We start from the raw sequence: 20,621 nt of genomic DNA on the forward strand, positions 1-20,621 counted from the left end.
GCCTCAACAATTCTGTGATTCTGTGAAAGTGGAAGAAAGGGGTGGGCGGAAAGGGTAAAAAGCCAAGGCAGATGGAAGACAACTTCATGGGGCTTTTATAGGTCCTCACTGACTTCAGATACACTCTGTGCATCTCCAGCATGACAAAAGCACTAGTCCCTCCGTTTGAAGAACAGTGCCGTGCAGCCCCATGCATGTAAAGCTTACAAAACAAAACTGTGTGTGAAGCAAAACACCAATTTTTCTAAAGTACCACCTAGTGGAAGGTCTTTGTATCCAGTTACCATTTTTTCAAAGGTAACATATTTTTTGTGAGGCATTCAATTACTTCAGGTTTTTAGTACACTTTTCCAAGGCCCCTGTCAAATTAATATCTTAACTTCTCATGGAACTAAGTATGTGCAGTTATTCTACACAAGTGACAATTAAATTACATGTACTTTGACGTTAATACAAATACAGTATTTGCAACAAAATCTTTCAAAGTAAACTGAGATTTCTGGTTATATATTGGAGCAAGATATTCAAACCTCATTAATGTTTTTAACAAAGCATGCACTGATGATGCTGTAAGAAGCAGCGGCTTACCGATGTTATCCTTTTCTTTACAAGAAATAGAATAGCAACAGATTTCTCTGTCTTGAATTGCTGAAAGGTTTCTACAGAAACAAAAATAAAATAAGTAGTGTTAGAACTCTACGAAAACTGACAACAGGAATTTCCATTAAATTACTTTTTTTTTGCTTTTTACTCAGTGGGTTCAATTCTGTTCTCAGGTACTGAATTTGTAAAATATGCTACTGCATACAAAACCACCCACATTTCCTAAAATATAAAGAATCAAATTTCCAAACTATAAAGATTCAAATTTATCATTAAGTCAGTATAACAGTAAATAATAACAGCATAGAAATCCGTAACATGAAAATAACATTTTGTAATGGCAACCAAGTAACATTACCATGTCTTAGCATTCACCTTTCACCCTTTTTACTTAGAATTCAAAATTTTTCTAATAACACTTAGAATCAAGTAACAGTACTCAAATGATCACACCACTAATCTTCAGAAGGTTTATTATATCACACTTAAATACACCAGATCTGACTCCTACTGAAAGGATACCTCTACATTCAGGAAGAAACTGATTCTTCTGTTTCTTTCTGAAACTTCTGTTTCTTTCTGGGAATCTCCCCATCCCTCTCAGCATTTCTGAGAACTTTGTTATTTTTTTCATTTTATTTATCCTCACACAGCTGACACAGACATGCAGGAAACAGATGACGTTCCTGGAGCAGATGGGGAGTGGAGGCATTGAGAAGGGAGGCGTCCTGAGCTCACACAAGAGACTCTAATAAAGAACTAAATAGTGACATCCTGGCACTTCAGGAGAACAAACTCAGCCTCTTCAAGGATCTGCTTGGAAGAATTCCAAGGGATAAGGACCTGAAGCAAAGAAGGGCCCCAAAAAGCTTGCTGAAATTCAAGGATCATCTCCAAGCTCAAGAGTAGCCCATCCTAACAAGTCTGGAAAAAAGCCAGGAGGTGTAAGTGGATGAATGATGAGTTCTTCGCAAAACCCAGTCACAAAAAGAAGCATAGAGCAGGTGGAAGCAGGGACAGATAACCTAGCAGGAACATAGAAACACTGTCCAAGCATTCAGAGACAGTTAGGACAGCCAAAGCCCCACCAAGCCCAAACAAAGGCAACAAAGGCTTCTGTAGGTATGTGAGGGACAAATAGAAGATGAGAAAATGTGGGCCCATTACTCAGCGAGAGAAGGGACCTGGTTACACAGGATATGAAAAAGGCAGAAGTACTGAATGCCACCTTTCCTAGCAAGATTAACCTGCAGGAACCCAAGGCCCCAGAGAGCAAGGGGAAATTCTGGAGCAAGTAAGCAGTAACCTTGATGGAAGAGGATGAGATCAGGGCATACATAAGCAAAGTGGACAGAGAGAAGTCCACGGGCCCTAGTGGGATGCACCTATGAGTGATCAGTGAGCTGGCTGACGTCATTGTGAGGCCACTCTCAATAATCCTTCAACAATCATGACAACTGGGAGAAGTGCCTGAATCTGGGAAGAAAGCAAACGTCACTCTTATCTTTAGAAAGATCATGAAGTAGGACCCAGGGAATTACATGGCAATCAGTCACAATTTGATTCCTGGGAAGGTGATGGAGCAACTAATCCTGGAAATCATTTCCAGGCATGTGATGGACAAGAAGGTGATCAGGAGTAGTCAGCATAGATTCACAAAGCAGAAATCATGCTTGACCAACTCGACCAACCTTCTACAATGAAATCTACAGCTGGGTAGATGAGAGAAGAGCAGTGGATATTGTGTACCTTGACTTCAGTAAGGCTTTTGATGCTGACTCCCATAATACAGAGAAGCTGAGGATGAGCAGATGGTGAGGTAGACTGAAAACTGGTTGAACAGTCAGGTCCAGAGGGTGGCAATCAGTGGCCTGAAGACTGGTTGGGGGTCAGTTAATAGCAGTGAGCCCCAGGGATCAATATTGCATCCAATCCTATTCAACACCTTAATTCGAGATCTGGATGATGGGGCAGAGGGTACCCTCAGCAAGTCTGCTGACAATATAAAACTGGGAGGTGTGACTGATAGAGCAGAGAGTTATGGTGCCATCCAGAGGGACCTCCACAGGCTGAAGAAATGGGCTGACAGAAGTCTCATGCAGTTCAACACAGGGAAATGAAAAGTCCTGCGCTTGGGGAGGAAGAACCCCAGGCACCAGTACCTGCCAGAGGCCAACAGCCTAGGAAAGCAGCTTTGCAGAAAAAGACTCGGGGGTCCTGGTGAACACTAAATTAAACATGATCTAGCAGTGTGGGAAAAAAAAAAACAGAAGCTAATAGTATCCTGGGCTGCATTAGGAGAAGTGTTGTCAGCAGGCTGAGGGAGGTGATCCTTCCCCTCTACTCAGCACTGGCAAGGCAATACCTAAAGGCCTGTGTCCTGTTTTGGGCTTCTCAGTACAACAGGGATTGTGAAGCTACTGGAGAAAGTGCAGGGAAGGGCCCCTAAAATCATTAAGGGACTGGAGCGTCTCACATATTATGAAAAGCTGAGAGAGCTGGGACTGTTTAGCCTAGAGAAAGGAAGGCTCAGGGGGCATGTCATTAATACGTACAAGTATCTGAAGGGAGGCTGTAAAGAAAATGGAGCCCAGTGACAGGACAAGAGGCAATGAGCACAGACTGAAACACACTCTGCACATAAACACTTTTTACCTCTGAGGGTGACCAAGCACTAGCACAGGTTGCCAAGAGAGCTTGCAAAGTCTCCATCCTTGGAGATATTCAAAAGCCGCCTGGACACGGTCCAGAGCAATCAGCTCTAGGTGGCTCTGCTTGAGCAGGTGGGTGGACAAGATGACCTCCAGAGGTTCCTTCCAACCTCAGTCGTTCTGTGTTTCCTAAGACACTGTTTAGTTGCTTGGCCTTTGGACCATCCTTCTATACTGAAACATCACCTTGTTTCCTACTGATTGAAATTGTGAGATATGAGACACAGAATCCTACACTGCAAAATTAGTCTTATGTTGGCCATTTTTTACACAATTGTGTATTTTCTTTGCAATTGCCCTTGCAATACATTTAGTTAAGTTGGTTTCAATAATCCATAAGTATACGCTTTGGATACACGCCAGAAGCATCTGAATTGCTTAAATTTACAGACAGTAGTTTGAAATAGTTCTGCTCTAATGTCATTTGAGCATTAAACTGCCACTATAATGTACTCGGAAAAGTGGAAGTAAGTAAGCCTATTACTATCTATAGCAGTTGTATCTTCAGTGATGGGAAAACAGGATTATCTGAAACAACTTTATACAACTGAAATAATAATCAAGAGGTTCAACTCTACTGCAGTCAGTTACCAGCCTAGATTGCTACCTCAGCTCCCAGCAGAGTTCAGAGCGGAGTATCTGGAGAACGCAAAATGGAATCTGTTGTAGGTGGTTATTGCCATAGACTACCAATGATTTTCTCTTACACATCAAATTTCACAGTGTCTCAGCTTTTTACACAGGCCAGCTACTTACAGTTTCTCAATTAACTGTTTTTCATCCAGTGCACCTGGAAGGTCTCTTTTATTTCCAAGGACTAACACCTGAAAGAAATCATTTACATTTATGTTAAATCCAGGAGCAATAAAAGTTTGTTTTTATCTTTAACCATTTGTTGGCACTATTTTTGATCTTCCAGCTAAGCATTTAGAATGCCAAGAGCTGACCTATTCAAAATGAGCCGTGACTGTAGGAGCACCATGGAAACCCAGCTCCTAGTCAGAGTCAGATACTGTATGCACTCCCTCTGAATGCTGGATCCAATTATTTCTGGGTGTATTAGTATCAGAATTCTCCTCTGGAAGAAAATCTCTCCATTCTGGACGGCAGATTGCATGCAGCTAAACCTGGAAGAGCGCATGCACCACGTGCACTCAAGCCACCAATGGACATTCAGTTCACGGGACCAGACTCATGTTAATCAAAAGTAGGGCCCCAGCATGTTTCTCTCTACAGTTTTGCTCCCCTGCTTCTTAATGCTGACATATTGACCAGCCAGGCATCCAAATCACGTACGACCCAAGCACCTGCAAATGACTGATTCCTCTTCCTCTACTGCAGGCCTCCATGGTAGAAATCAGAAAGGCAACTATTAGGAATTAAGTCTGAGAAATGCAGAAACTCTGCTGAATAGATGCTGGAACTTGGAGTTCCTATGCAATACTTAAGTATAATTTTATGTCAAGTAATTTAATGTCAGATAAATAGGTTGAGCACATTCTAAGATAAAGTAAGCAATGGAAGGTTTTTCTTATTATAATTGCACTATTGTTTTCCAGATGCGTTACAATTCTGAGTCAGGACTGTCTAACTACTTCCCATGAACCTGGAACATATCAAAACACATCACTTGCAGTCTCAGATTAATAAAGCTATCTTAAAATCTATAATGCCAAAGCCTGAGTGCAATAAATTGAAGAAAGTTCAATACTAGTTACTACCTATGAAATAAAAGTAAGTAAAAAACACATTACTGGAGCCTGGAAATTACCGTGCTGGTCAGGCTGGGCAATTGGAATGTGATATTATAACACATAAAAGGAAAGGAACTTAATTAAATATTTCTGAAGACATGAGAGACCTATCATTTCAGGAAGGAAAAGTAAGAAGTAAAATAGGATGTGAAAACAGTTCAAAGAATAGACAATATCACTCTCCATTAATAGCTTGACTGTAGATTTATGTAGGATTTATTCAATATGTACTTAATATTAAAAAAGCACAACAATAATGGCAAAAATTAAAGCAAGAGGGAGAGTCCCTTGAAAAATTCGCCTTTGAGAACAGATGTGTGAGATCTTCATTCTCACAATGACTTCACGTTGGCTGTGGGTCTACTCATTCTCGAATGAATTTGATCACTTGCACTGGCCAAGTGTCCAAATATTTGCTTACAAAAAAGGGGGTAAGCAAGAGCCATCAATTCTTCCTTATGATCAAAGGTATGAGCTCTCGCCTGGTGATGTCAGCATCAAAGATCAACACTAATCTGACTGATACCTACCAGCTCTAAATTGGCAGATTACATTTAATTAAACAACTCTACTCTCTACCTCCGTAATTCCTCACTAGAATTTCAGCAGAATATACTGTTCTTTGACACCTACCGGAGAACAGATGCATATTTGCATTTTTCCATACTGTTCAGTTTGGAAAACTAAAAAGTCAAGAAAAAGTCTGGACATGTAAAAATTCAAGCTCCTCCACAATCTCTGGAAGCAGAAGACACTATCCGATGTCAGTATCTGCCAATCTTCAGGAAGACAAATCTCATATGCCTTAAGATACTGCCAGAAACATACCTGGGTCACTGGTTCAAACCCAGCCAACAAGGGGACTGACTGGAAGCAATTACTGCCTGACAAGCCATGTAAAAATGATTTTTTTTCCCCAAATCTATTCTGACCTTTAGACTAGAAAATGTACAAACACCGCAGCACTGAGAAGATACTGAGTCCTCTGAAAAAAATTTGACATTAATTTTTTTAAGAGCGCTCAATGTACCACATTTAGATCCAGTATTTTCAAGAGTCCTAGGCCACTGTCTACATTCAGGTAAGAATAATAATCAAAATACTTACGGGAATTCCATGCAATTGTGGCTTATCTATCAAACTGTGTAACTCATTCTTTGAAGCTTCTACTTTTTCTAAGTCTGCTGCATCCACCATATAACTGCAATGGGAATATAGTTATTTATGGTATTGTCTATTACTTGCAGAAATTTGCATTAAAACATTTGAAACATGAGAAATGTGTTTGCATTGACAACAGCATCAAAACAGTACTGAATTGTATAAGGCTGCATTTATTAACAGAGGAAGATACGAATTCAGTACAGGCTGTGAGGAAAAAGTGGTCTGGAATATGCAGTTACTTATAGCTGGGTTGCCGGAACACAGTACTTTTACAGTGTTGGGTCTTCTTATGTGACGTAGATGGACCCGAAGAAAAGTATATTTATATTACCATAGAACCATAGAATCACAGAACAATTCAGGTTGGAAAAGACCCTTGGGATCATCGAGTCCAACCATGGGTCTTTCCACCTGAATTGTTAATAATATGCATTTTAAAATATATTTTTCTATGGGTATACACAAGAAAACTTACACAACTGCATTGACTCCTCGGCAGTAACGCTCCCACATGCTTCGAAATCTTGGCTGTCCTCCAATGTCCCATACCTGGAAATGGGAAGAACATCCCAACCTCAAAACATTTTTGAACTATAGCGTACTAACAGAACACAACAAAAGAACTTTTGAATGGAGTATGCAGGTTGTACTGACAATGCCTAAAGGTAGTCACTTTTTTAAGCGACCTTCCTCAAAAGACTGGTCTTCTCATCCCCTTCCAGTCAATGGCAGGGACCAGGCATGTTTGCAGGGGAAGTCAGTCAGTCCTGTGACCTTAGTGGCTCCAAATGTCCATTTGGAGAACTGCACCATCCACTGCAAGAAAAGTCTTATTCAGATACCAATTCTGCAAATATAGTCTAAAACCCAGAAAAAATAGCACAGTTGTATAAAGTTGCATTTTCTATGGGGCCAGGAAGACCTGAGTTAAGAATGCATCCAGCTTTCAGAAGGACAGACAGATATTAAGTAAATAAAGAGCTGGTCAGAGAGCAAATTGAGTCCACATAAAGGATGATATACTCTAGTGAGCTCCAGTACTTCCACAGCTCTCCCATTTGTTCATCAAAAGTGCTTTAAAAGATGCATGGATTAACTGATCAGAACCAGAATGGAAAGAGTAGTGTAGGGTAGGCTTGAAGTGATTAATCAGTGAATCTTAAGGAAAGGAAGCTCAAATTCTGCTTGGGATTTTATAAAGCTCCAATCCTGCAAATACTTATGCATGCTCTTAGTGTCCGACAATATCACTGAAGTCCTTATCGTTAAAAGGCTAGTACATTATTTTTTCTGTACAGGAGTTATTTACTCCTCTTTGCTGAAAAAAAATCAGTATTTTTGGTGGATTACAATAATCTTGTTTCAAAACTTTCCAAGATGAAAATAGTAGGGAAAAAATACAGGCGTGACGATGTAGCTGTTGCAGCTACATCCAGACAGCTGTGTTAAAAGTGACACACTACAGTAGTGATGAACACTGAAAAATGAAAGGATTTGTTCCTACGTCAAAGAGAAGTAATTATTTCTTATTTTAATCAGAGTGAGCTATCAAAACAATACTAGATCTGAGAGGCATATCCATTACAGCACAGATTAGATTTGTAAGTAACATACACTGAAGTAAATTTCTCATATTTATAAATCCAACCATATTAAACACATTGTAGCAACAAAGACTTGCAGCAAAGAGCAAGACTTAATAGACCCTTGGGATAAGGCCTTTTTCAACTAATGTGGACTATAATTTTAATTCCACAATTCATAAATCATATTTATGTATCAATTTCCCTATCATTTTCAACACCTTATATTCATATTTTAAAAACAGTTCCCAATTCACCACTAAAAACATTCCCTGATTGGTATCTTACTGTTCCTTCTGGCATAAAAATAATGTATCACCTAAATGCAGATTGCCTTTGATCTCCTTTATAAGACCAAGAATTTTACACATTAAAGAGAGCTGAGTGAACTTTTGACCGTGAACTGGGTATCAATTACTACCTGCACTGACATTTGAAGCGTTGTTTCAAAAGTCTTAATAAAATAAACCTTTTATTTTAAAAGCTTGAAAGAGATGAGCACACAGTTCAGTATTACAGTTAGATGACAAACCTCACACCAACACTAATTATTCCAATAACTCATCAGGACCTTGAAACTATCAGTAACCATCTGGTGCACATCTGTGTGTCTGGAAAAAGAAACCGAATTATTTTCTTGGTAGATCAGAGAAAAAAGAAAGGGAAAAGGAAGGCCAGTAGTAAGATTAGATTTTTGGAGACTGACGGAGATTATTCCTGGTAGCCAGAAAAATCTACAAGATGATGTAGCCTGGACTAATCACAAAATAAGTAACACAAGATAGAAGAAAGACTAGGTTTGTCCCTGTTTGCTGAAATAATGTATCTGTATTATATTAAATTGCACTGAAGAACAGGTATTATTCTCATTGGGAGAAAGAGTCATCTTGAAACAACGTAAAGATAAATATTTTCCAGTCAGTTTTTCTCATAAGATATTCAGCTATTCATTAAACTACAACACGAAGTCCACAAGATAGACTGTGTTTTTAATAGTGCTTGGGAACCCATTTTATATCAATATATCAAGTTATAATTATCTGAAACAGGTAAAGAAAATAAACGCATTAAATAAAAAAAAATCCCCACCTCTTTGCCTCTGAAATTAAAATGGTGCTAGTAGCTACTTTCTAACACTCATTATTATACTGAATAGCCAAGACAGAGTTAACTACCTCATTAAAAAAAAAATCTGTCCCAAACCATCTCCACTGTAAATGACTGAACAGACAGAACTGTGAGAATGTAAGAGGCACCCAAGAATGAAAGGGGGGAAGTTTTAGCAGTAAAGAAGTTTTCTTGCCTTGCATGTTTTGTACATCACCTGGTTTTGTATCCTAGTGTATTTATTTAGTACACAGGTTAAAAGTACATTCTGAGTGAGAACCAGCAGAGGCAGGAGACTGCACCGTAACGGCAAACATACAGCTAGCCATAAAAAGCTTCGTTTGTCTGGGTGTTTTTAAAGAGAATGGGCCTCACATTGTTCCCATGGCTTTCGCTGGACCCTCAGAAACAAATTTTTTGTCATATTTAATAGGCAATTTTATCTCCAGAAGACCAGCTGATCTTAAGAACCAGAAAGTGCACACAGATGACCAAACCAAACAGAGAAGAAGTTTCTTCAATGTCCAGTACCACTGCCTCAAATTAAAATCTAAGTTGTTGTTTAGGCTCAATCTCTAAGGCATGGATCTTATTCTTAGTCCATTTTATAGATCACTATTTTATTTGTTCCTGTCTCATCCTGTAGAGTAGTAATTCTTATTGTGCTTGCAGGTCTACACCCTCATAAAAAAATTCAATGTTTTAATTTGTAAACTACATTAACCACTATAGTTCAGAATAATCACTCATTATACCTTAAATCAAATTCTTCTAAAAGAGGTATCTCTTTGGATATATCTTTTGTTCAATTTCCATACTCCATGTGGCTCTAAGGCTCCTCAGGACTGCAGCTATCAGCTACGTTAAAGGAGCAAATCTTTTTCTTTTGCACAGAGGTATCATGACGAGCAAAAACGTAGCTGCGGAATAAGTTCAAAGGTTTCTGAAAGCTTTCTGTTACAGGAAGGCTTCTTAACACTCTAGCTGCATTTCTATTAATTAGCTTATATAGTGGGAGGGCTTGACAGTAAATTAGAGAGCTGCAGGAAGGTAAAAGCAGTATTTTCTAGATGTCAGTTTTACATTGCTTTATTTTTCAGACATACCAGGTAGGATACTCCTTGTGGGCAGAGATGTGTACAACGACAGATTTGTATCGCGATGTCAATGTATGGGTTCAGTACCCAGGATCTCACTGTAGTCAGTGACTCCTTGACAGCTATTCAGCTGACCAGACGTAATGTCTTCTTCAGGATGACAGAATTATGCTCTAGGCTTGATGGTACCGACTAGAGCTCCTCTGACTCTAAAGAAGCCTAACCCTCACTGCACACATATAGCTGTTTACACTCAGGCATCTTAATTTGCAAGCTGAATCCAACACTACCAATATCTAGACTCAGAAATACATCTTTCTGGTTGGAAGTATTCACCAAATACCAGCTACAAAACCTAACCTTGGAACAAAGAAGTGAGGAAATTCTAAACACAGCAACGTCCAACATCACATTGTACAAAGACAGGCCCATGTACACCGAGATGTAACTAACGGGCTTCATGCAAATACAGCAAGCATGGTCATTGTATTCATCGTCAAATCAATGTCTTAAGACAGGGAGGAACTGGAAAGCACGGGATTTATTTCCCTCAACTCCACCACCTAAAATGTAGGCATCTTAATCCAAGTGACTAAAATCTCTCTGTGGCTACTGAAGAGTTGAAAGGGCACTCACAATGGGAAATAATTCCCTATGCCTTACCCACCTTGCCTACCAGGTGAAACTTTCTTGCAAAGCACTCATTGCTCTCCACCAAATTTAGAGAACTGGCTGAGGTTGGTCTCCCTCCTTTTCACCTGGATAAGCTCAAGGGAGACAAATCCTAAATAGTCACCTATTCTAGACTGGAGTCTTCAACCAATAATGTTTAGCTTCCCCATCTAATAAACAGGAAAAATAAAAAGAGCTAAATCAACCAAGCTTATTTTTTTTAGTAAATTGCCCTGTGGATATAAAACTTGTAGTACCGACCATATACTCCATTATGAAAGCTACAATACCTTACTACCTTGGAATATTTATTACTTACCTATCATCCTATATTCTGGAAATGCCTTTACAGTTGCTCTTAAAGCCAAAAAAATATGCCACACATGGCTACATTTTCTGCAGGCTACATTTTCTTCCCAGAACACTACATTCCTTGAAATCAGTTTTGTTCCTTGGCAGAACCCTGTTGTCACTCCTCACTGGCAATGAAGTCCAACTTTTAAACAGTTTTTGCAACTAGGTATTTTATTTTAGTCAGGTCAGACAGAAAAATGACTATATGCACACTTCACAGTTTGTAATTACTTAATTTAATCATAGCACTTTCACAGAAGAACTGGAAATCAACTTCGACTTGCAACACAAACTGGCTGAGTATCTTCAACTCCTGAAAACAAGTGCGGGGGCATTTAAACACGAGCAGTTACTTCTCAATGACCGGAGTGTATCTGCCATTTTACCAGACACAAGGTACAAGGTTGGAAGGATCAACAGGTGTATTTTAAACAGGACACAAAAATAAAGTCTGTTCTCAGAAGCTGTTTTTTGAACCTTGTGCTGCTTACCTCCACGTTATGTTCTAGGCAGAGGAGTATCAGGGAACTCAACTATAGAAATAAGACTTTAATCCTCTCAATTAAGATGTTAGCACACCTCTAAATAGAAGGGGTAAATACATCCTAGCCTCAATATTGTGTCCTCCCCAAAAGTAGGAAGCCCCCATTCTGCAAGTACACATGCAAACCTTTGCACTCCCTTTTCACATGATCACGAATAAGTCTCTCAACATAAAACTCCAAGAGATTCTAGTGAAAGCAAGCATTTAGAAGTTATAAGATGTAGGCAGAACTTGCATTTGAGGGCAAGGAGACCAGAAGCAAGGACAATGATAGCTCAAAGCAGCCGATCAATAACTACTGTAGTGATTATTAATTTTGTTTCTCCTTGAAGAATATATAACCATGAAAGCAAAACGGAGTATTTGCTGAAGAGCAGGGAAAAGCCAGGAGGATGTATGACAGTATGAAAGCTAGGAAAAGGTAATCTAATACTGGTAGATTAGACAGGGAACAAACATTCTCCCATGACAGATTTAATCCCACAAAGCAGCTCCCTGGCACTCTCCCCATGTGTCCCCCTTGTCCTTTACCTCTGTCAAGTCTGAGCATCCCTGACAGATTCCCAGCATTTATCAACAAGGTGAAGCTACTGAGGACAGAGCTAACCAGGGGCAGCATTCGTGGATCCCAACAGGATGCTGGAATAGACCATATGTTTATATACGTCGCAGGTAGCTTCAAGCCAGGAGAGAATAAAAAGAAAAGATCAGAATCCAAAAGTATCCAGACCAACTAGAGGGACGGTCTGAAACAATGCAGCTGAGATTTAACATACGCAAGCTCAGAATGCTACATTTGAATAGAGGGAACCAAATACACTAACACAAAATGGATAATAACCAGGCAGAGGTGCAGGACAAAAAGCTTGAGCAGTTTACAAACTAAATTATGGTTCCAACAGTGTTGCAGATCTTAAATCAGTCTGTACAACAGACCCAGATAAATTTCAAAAAGTTCAGATGAGAAAAGGAAGGGCAAGAAGAGATTTTGAAAATATGACCCATACAGAGGGGAGAAAAATGCAAAACCATAATGTTTCACAGGAAATGGCTGCCAGATATAGAAAAGAAAAAAAAGGCAGCCCAATTTGTGATGACAGCGACTCATGTTAGATAACAGGAAAAAAGCTTTCTAACAACAGTGAAAGAACATTGTACAAAACAAGGGATATTCTAGAACCTTCTTCACGGAAGAACAAATTTTAAGAAACAATTATGGGTAAACATCCGATTCACCTCAGAGCACAAGTTTGGTTTAGATGACTCCTTGAGATTAACTCTTGGTCCTCACTTTTAGGTGTCCTAACAGCTACTCTGAATGACTGGCAAGACATTCCACACCACCTGTTCTGTCTCAGGATACTGGCCTCTGCTTGACCCTGTAGATGTTCCCATCTCGTCTCACACTTTGCAGAGCACAACTAGCACAGATACAGTCTCCAAAGTTCCTCTTCGCAAATTATCAGATTGCAGAGCGCTTTCATGCTTTTCCTTCTTAGCTGATCATTCAGTAATTCTGAGTATGGTCCATATTTATTCATTCCCCAAATCACTCTCTAACCCTCATTTAATTCCTTTTTTTACAAAATCACAGAACCATCAAGGCTAGTGGTAGTCTTTGGAGATTGTATAGCCCAACCAGCCCTGGTCAAAGTAGGGTCACCTAGAGCAGACTGCTCCAAGGATGGAGACTCCAGAACCTGCCTGGTCAACCTGTTCCACTGTTCGATCATCCTCACAGTAAAAATGCCTTTTTTTATGGTTTAAATGGAATTTCTCATATTTCAATTTGTGCCACTCGTCCTGCAACTGGGCAGCACTGGGAAAAGTCGGGCTACATCTTTTCGGCTACGCTGATGAGGTCACCCTGAGCCTTCTCTTCTCTAGGCTGAACAGTCTCAGATATCTCAGCGTCTCTTCATATAAGAGATGCTTCAGTCCTGTAATCACCTTCACAGCCCTTCGCTACACACTCTCCGGTACTTCCACATCCTTCTTCTACTGGGGAGCCCAGAACTGGAAACAGTGCCCCAGGTATGGCCTTACCAATGCTGAGCAAAGGAAGGGATGACCTCCTTTGATCTGCTGTCAAAGCTCTTTCTAATGCAGCTCAGAATGTCTCTCAGCAGCAAAGGTACACTGACTGCAATGGTCAACGGGGTGTCCACCAGGACCCCCAGGTCCCTTTCGCCAAAGCTGCTTTCCAGCCAGTCAGCCTGTAGCGGTGCCTGGGGCTGATCCTTCCCAGGTGCAGGAGTTTGTACTTTAACTTCATAAGGGTCCCATCAACCCGTTTCTCCAGGCTTTCAATGTCCCTCTGGATGGCAGCACAACTCTTTGCTGTCCCAGCCGCTGCTCCTGGTTTTATCAGCAAATTTGTTGAGGGTGCACTCTGTCCCATCATCCATGTCACTAATGAAGATGCTAAACAATCCCTTGGGTATGCCTCTAACAAATGGACCTCCTGCTATGGATCACAGCCCTTCTGAATCCAGCAGTACACACGACTATCATAAATCATTGGGATATTTCACAAAAATTCTTTATAAAAATCTTGAAATCAGCCCAGATATTCAGAGCAGCCTTTTCAGAGTGACCCAAGCCATATGGAATAGCCAGTACTTGCTGCAACGCTGCTGGAGCTGCACTGCCCGTACACACAGAGGTTTGTAGTACTCAGTGCAATTGAGACAATGACGTGACAGGTAAGATGTTGAGCAGTGGGATCAAGCGGGAGGATTCTCTTTCTCTGAGGATGTTTGGAGACTTGGAAACTCTACTAACTCAGAGGAAGACAGAGTGCTACTACGAAGGACGCTGGACGAGGACCGCACAGAGCAAGATTATCCTCCTCCTCCCTCCCTGCCACATCCCAGCAAACCCCGCAGGATGGCGGGGCTGCAGCTCCGGCGGGGGGACACTGGCCTCTAGCGGTGACAGCCGAAGGGACCTGCAGCCCAGCCCGGCTGCCCCAGCCAGACCTCCGGGGGGCTGCCCACCGCCCCCTCTCCACCGAAACATCCAGGGAGGGTGCACAAACCAGCGGGCAGGGCTATTTTAAGAAAAAGAAGTGCAAGAGCAAGAAAAAAGGTAGCGGTTGTACTGCCTGTGCACCTGCAAAGTCTTGTGTTGCTCCGTTTCCTTTCTACACCTGAGAATGTTCTAAGATCACTGCTGCAAGAATCAAAGGTTGATTGGCCAGAGCTTCACTATCATTTAAAATAACAGGTCGCGATGCACGTCTTCTGAGGCTCTCGAAATTTGCTTTGTTAAAAGATATTTTTTAGCTACTTGTCTAGCTTATTAAGCAGAAAATCTCACCAAAGCAAAATGACTACTAATACTGAGCTGGTTAGAATTAAAATCCAAAATTAATTCAGTCATAGATTCTTTTTTTTCTGTTGTTATGAACTTCATCAAAATAGTTTTAACAAAGCCCCAAGTTGTAGTACATTAGGTATTTTGATGCTGGAAATCATCCTGTAATTTAATATCTCCATCACAACGTCAAAATCCATAAAGCTTCCTGCTTAGATTTAAAACACTGCCTGGTAAAAATCTTTCCTTTCTGCCTCCAGTTTTTTTAGAAATAACAGGTGACAGGTTTTACTAAATACATTGACAAGTCAAAATTTGACAATTCATAGTTAAAGCTGACAGCTTTACATTTCTGATCATGCTCAACTTTGATTAAAGAGCACATGAAATTGGCATCTTCCTACAAAAGGTTTGTTTGCATAAATCAGTGTTTTTCTTGCAGTGTGGTTCAGGTAAATACTCATACACAAGGGCATGTTAGTGACTGTCAAAATTGGAAGAAAGTAAAGACAACTGTGGGCTACTTTGTTCTTTTTGTTTTCTGGAATCTAGAAATAGAACTGCAGTAAATAAACCAGGTGGTGATGCTGCCCTAGCACAGCACTTCTGTCTTAGTGGCCTACCCGAAAACACAGTAAAAAACAGATAAAGGATTAGTAACACCTACTTGTTGGTGTTGCAACTTACTTTGCCTAAGGTGATCAGTCTTATGCTTCTGGAATACCATTTTGTCACTTGATGGCTTTTTGACCCAGATGGTTTCTCAGCCTCACTGGCACAGTAAAGTTTAACCGATCCTGTTTTGCAATGTGCCCTGACACCTTTGAAAAAGGTCAGGCACAAGACCTGTCTGCTTACCATGAAAACCATTTCTGCCATGTTTAGAGGACTTCACATGTTTAGCAAAGTAACACTTTATCCAGGAATTTTAATAATAGTTGACAGCTTGGTATCAGAATATTTCTATGACAAGGTAACCGGCTTTGTTGGGATCAAAAGGTTAAAGAAAAGTGCATGCTGAATCTTTGCTGACTAGGCTGCAACTAGCTCAGCAAAGGATTTTAGGAAGAGGCATCTCCCTTGCCATTCTTCAGTCATCAACAAATGATGTCATTCTTCTCATAGTTATTTTGGAAACTTTATACAGCAATTAGGCTGTAAACAGCTTAACTTGAAACAGGAATAGTGGTGTACAAGTACTTTATCTTGATAGGCTTTTAAGGAAATAATAATCTGTACAGAAGAGCCATATTCCCCTACACCTTTTACTCTCACTGTATGCCATTGTAACAGAGAGACTGTGAGAATAGGTTAAGATACATTATTTTCCTGTGCAGACTGGCTTCCAAATCAAGTAACCTTTTTCGAAATTTACAAACACACTAATAATGTCAACATTATCCCCTTATTCTTAACAACTGTTTTAAAATCTTTGTATAACATGACTTGAAACCAAAGGATAAAACAAGTCACAGTTTGACAGAAACTCACACACCTTCCTGCATGAACTTCATCTTGCAGTATCATTTTGTGTCGACAACTCCAGTACAAAGTTATCAGTCATCTTGACCTACCTCAAGTATCCTGGCTCAAAAAATACTTTTATCTTGAAGACTCAGTCTACTTGTAAATGATTTTTGTCTAGTTGAATGGACCATCAATGCTTTCTCATTTTCTTCCACATCTGACAATTCCGTGGCACTCCAACTGTCCTATGCTTTCTCTGTATAAACTCTAAATCAATAAATCAACCATCTTATTGTTTCTATGCAAAAGACAGAAAACAAGGCAACTGAAAGGAAATTCCTATTGCTGTGGACTTTTTTACTGACTGTGGCATCTACGGATTTCTTTGATCAGCAGTAAACCAAGGCAGATGTGATGAAAAGTGCATGAAACCGATGTTTAGAAATAACAAAAATAGAATCCTCTCCTGGATGAATCAGGACGCATTGCTAAAGCTCAGGCAGAAGGTACCGCTTCATAGCACACTTACTCTTCTGAAAGAGAAGGGAAGGCTCAGGCAGGAGGACAAAGAATGCCTGTATGCCTGAAAGAACAGTAAGAAAAACATATCTCTTTGAATAAGTGAAAGCATAAAACGGCTTGACTACTCACATTGAAACAAACAGCTTTTGCTTTTGACTCTTGTGGTGGTTTGGCCCTGGCCAGAGGCCAGGCACTCACCAAAGCCGCTCTGCATTTGCTGCTTCATATCACACTGCTAATCACAATTTTGTCATTAGTCCCATTCTCTTACACATCTGCCATTGATGTATAAGAGGTCAGGAAACCATGGCATGGCCTCAGGACGCATTTGCACTTCCACGGCGGTACCTTTGATGTTCTTGTTGTAAATACTTTATTTGATTTGCTGTCATAGCTAGTGTACATGTTAATTTGTGTACAATAAATACAATTTTGGGGGAGAAAACCTATATAATTAGCACATCAAACACAGCATCCTTCTGATATCAATGCCCACTGACTTCTCCATAAATTCTCTTTCATATCTTATATGAGTCATGAATTAACCACAGGACTAGAAAACTTAACACCATCCAAAGTTCATAAATCCTAACAATACAAAACATTTATTTTTTTAAAATATTGTCACTGATCTATCTGAATCCAATCGGTTTGTGTGTGTGTACTGAACACATAATTCTGACAGCCCTCGACCAACAGGCAGTGTTACTCGTGCTTACAAGTCTGCAACTACCAGAGTCAAAGGATGAAGGAAAACTTTGTTTTCCTCACCAAATGGAGAGACTGCCTTCCTCCCATTCAGATTCTGTGCTCTAAATACGGTGTTCTGCAGCTACAGAAGTCAACTCATCCAGGCTGTCACCAAAATTGATCATTTTGCCTGTGTCTGTATCCTGTTTTCCCACACAGTGGTGCCACAAGCAACTGCACAGCTGTTTGGGAAACACACTACTTGGGTAATATGACCTCGGAAAAACTAGCATGAGGGTGGGATTGCTTGGCTGTTGGGGCTTTTCAGCGGTTGCTTTCATCTAGGTCAGTTGGCTCATCTGACTAGCATTTTGCCACGTGACCACTGGTGCTGATGGAAAAGGGGTGCAAGGGTGTGGGGCCAGGCTTAAAGTACACTGTAAAACCTCACGCCAAAATCTGTTTAAGCCAATTATAAAAGCGTACCTTTAATTTCTGCCACCCTTATGAATTGTAAAAGCATACCTGTAACCTCTGCCACCCTCACTAGGCTGGCCTGCTTAGGTTTCCCAGAAGGTAAGTCTAGTTTGCCCCTATCACAAGGAACATCGTATTGAGGTTTAGAAGTGCTACCATGGGTAGAAGAATTGGGTGTATTAAAAGGTTATTCTGTGATTTTTTTCATTTTTTTTTAAGAGGGGCTAGGTTTATTTCCCTTCAAATTAAGATTCTGTCTGGAAAGCAGAATTTCGTCTTCAAAAGTGAAAATGCTCCAAAGTTCTGATTCTGAAATAAAAAGGCACTCTTTGGGGAGAAGTTAAACAGGAACATACCAAGCTACTCTTGGGCTGAATTATGTTCTTTCTATAGATGAGTTCAGCTCTTTGCTCACCAATACATGGATGGTTTTTGAGACATAATCAGAAGGACTCAAGATTAGAATTCCTTTTTTTTTTTCCTCATTCACTGACAAACTTACTCCTGGGCTAAGTGAAGACATTTGTTGCTTCTTCCTTTTTAAGGGACAGAAGTGGGTATTTTGAGGAATAAGGTGGTTAAGGTTTGGCATTTGTGTGTATATACAAACCAATGAGGCACCAAGAAACCAGGCAATGGAAGAAGGGAACATGTGGGATGAGGAGAAGCTAACAGGTGAAGAAGGGCCAAGACCAGAATTGAAAACTCATAATGGATGAAATTCTGTAGGTTTTCACCGGTTTCAAACATAGCATTCATAAGAACTAACAAAAAGCATCATGAAATAGCAGCCTCCAGTTCCGAGAAAAAGCTGCCTAACTGTTACTCAGCAAAATGTGCACCCTGCAGACTATTTCTGTCTCCTGAAAGACCAGTTCAGTTACCTTTTACTCCTTCTGACTCCTAGCTCTCCAAAATAAACTGAGCACGCAGTGTTGGCTGCAAGAATTAGTGCTGGGAAGCTTTTGATTCTGGTAACCTACATTTCTCCCAGATAAAGCCCAACTGATGCAGACCTACTCATACTGCCATATAAATTGCTCTATGTTTTCAGAGAGCTGCCCACTATATGTAAAGTAATACTAGTCTTGACTTTTTACTTTAAAGAAGAGTTTGGACATGTTGCATTGAGTATTACAGTGCTCGCCACGTGACAGTTTGATTTTTTTAAACTTACAAACAAACACACACTATCTACACTGAAAAAAAACCCCAAACCAGACTTCTATCGACCACTTATCTTGCAGGAAACAGACAGGCAGTCACAGTATTTATACCACCATGGTCACTTTGGGTTTAGGGTTTTTTAGTTCAGCTTCAACACCTCCCAACCAACAGAAGTCAATTTTTCCCTTTTAACACCCTTTACCTGTTCACTGTTTAGAGAAAATGAGTAGACAGTTAACAACTGCTTATATTTACAGTATTGGTCATTTCAGGGAATCCTCCCTAGGCTCAGGAGTCAAATCGAAGCAGAGGAAAAATATATCTTTAGAACTGAGTGAGAAATGAGAGAAAAGGAAGGACAGGAAGGAAAAGGCAAGGTAAAGGCAAAAACTTGTATTCCCATCACCTGATTTTAGATAGAAGTTAAGAATTTGATCTCGATGAATCAACCAGGCTCCCTTCATAATCAAATAACAGAGAGCATCTTAATGCTACTAAGTGATTTCTCTCTACTTGGATGCCTATGGCAGGAATCACAACCAAACGGGCATTACTGACATTGCTCTATAGGTCTAAGAGATAGTTCCTTGAAAACTGACTTAGATTAGATGTTCTGTTTCCATACAGCTACCATTATGCAAGCTAAACCATGTTCTCCGCTGAGATGCACAGTTAGGAGCAAAGTTGTTTCAGATTTCACTTATAGTTGTGCAAATGAGCAAGTGAGAGAGACAAGACACACATCTCCAGGCGTCAACTCAGCTCCCTTAATATCTCAGAATTTCATGACCTTCCTAACCGAAAAGAGTGCAACAAGCTTCTGCGTGGCATGGATATAAAGAAATCAAAAAGATTAATGTAACAGAGAATACTACTCCACGCTTTAAGGAAGTTATTTTTGAGCTAGAAAAAGATGGATGATCCTATCATCTTGAAAGAAATTTCCTATGTTTTCACATTCCAAGTTGAAAACACTTTGTCTATTAGTTATTCCCTTTGTATTAATTCAAACATGCACACCTACCTTTATGGTAACGTTTCCTTTTGTTATTTTTCTCATATTGAAGCCTACTGTAGGAATCATATCTTCTGTGAACTGCCCCGACTAGAATCCAAAAAAAAATATTATTATTATTATAAAATAATTGACACACAGCAGATAAGTTTCTCATTCACAATCTAAAATTTTATTTACAACACTGTAAAATACCACATTAATTTTCTGCACAAGCACTGTACAGCACTTCAATTAATGCATTGTTACTAAAAGGAAGACTGCTCATTTCAGTCCTTTTAAACTGATCTTCTATTGTCCTCAGCAACAAAGATCACCCCAGAAATCACGAGACTTTGGATAATTCCTTATCTGATCCTTCAGCAAACCAGAGAGC

The 20,621-nt window shown here is 40.0% G+C and overlaps 1 protein-coding gene across 1 annotated transcript; it reads right to left on the reverse strand.

Annotated features, from left to right (window-relative positions):
• Nucleotides 1–588: 588 nt before the first annotated feature.
• LOC104267079 (ADP-ribosylation factor-like protein 8B) lies at nt 589–20,335 on the reverse strand (the record flags this gene model as incomplete). The annotated part of the gene is made up of 5 exons (XM_009879023.1): nt 589–659; nt 4,071–4,138; nt 6,176–6,269; nt 6,708–6,781; nt 20,255–20,335. Coding segments are annotated over 5 exons (388 nt in total), but the record flags the coding sequence as incomplete, so codon positions are not given.
• Nucleotides 20,336–20,621: the final 286 nt, after the last annotated feature.

Source organism: Apaloderma vittatum, unplaced genomic scaffold (assembly GCF_000703405.1).
Source record: "Apaloderma vittatum isolate BGI_N311 unplaced genomic scaffold, ASM70340v1 scaffold23541, whole genome shotgun sequence".
Lineage (NCBI taxonomy): Eukaryota > Metazoa > Chordata > Aves > Trogoniformes > Trogonidae > Apaloderma > Apaloderma vittatum.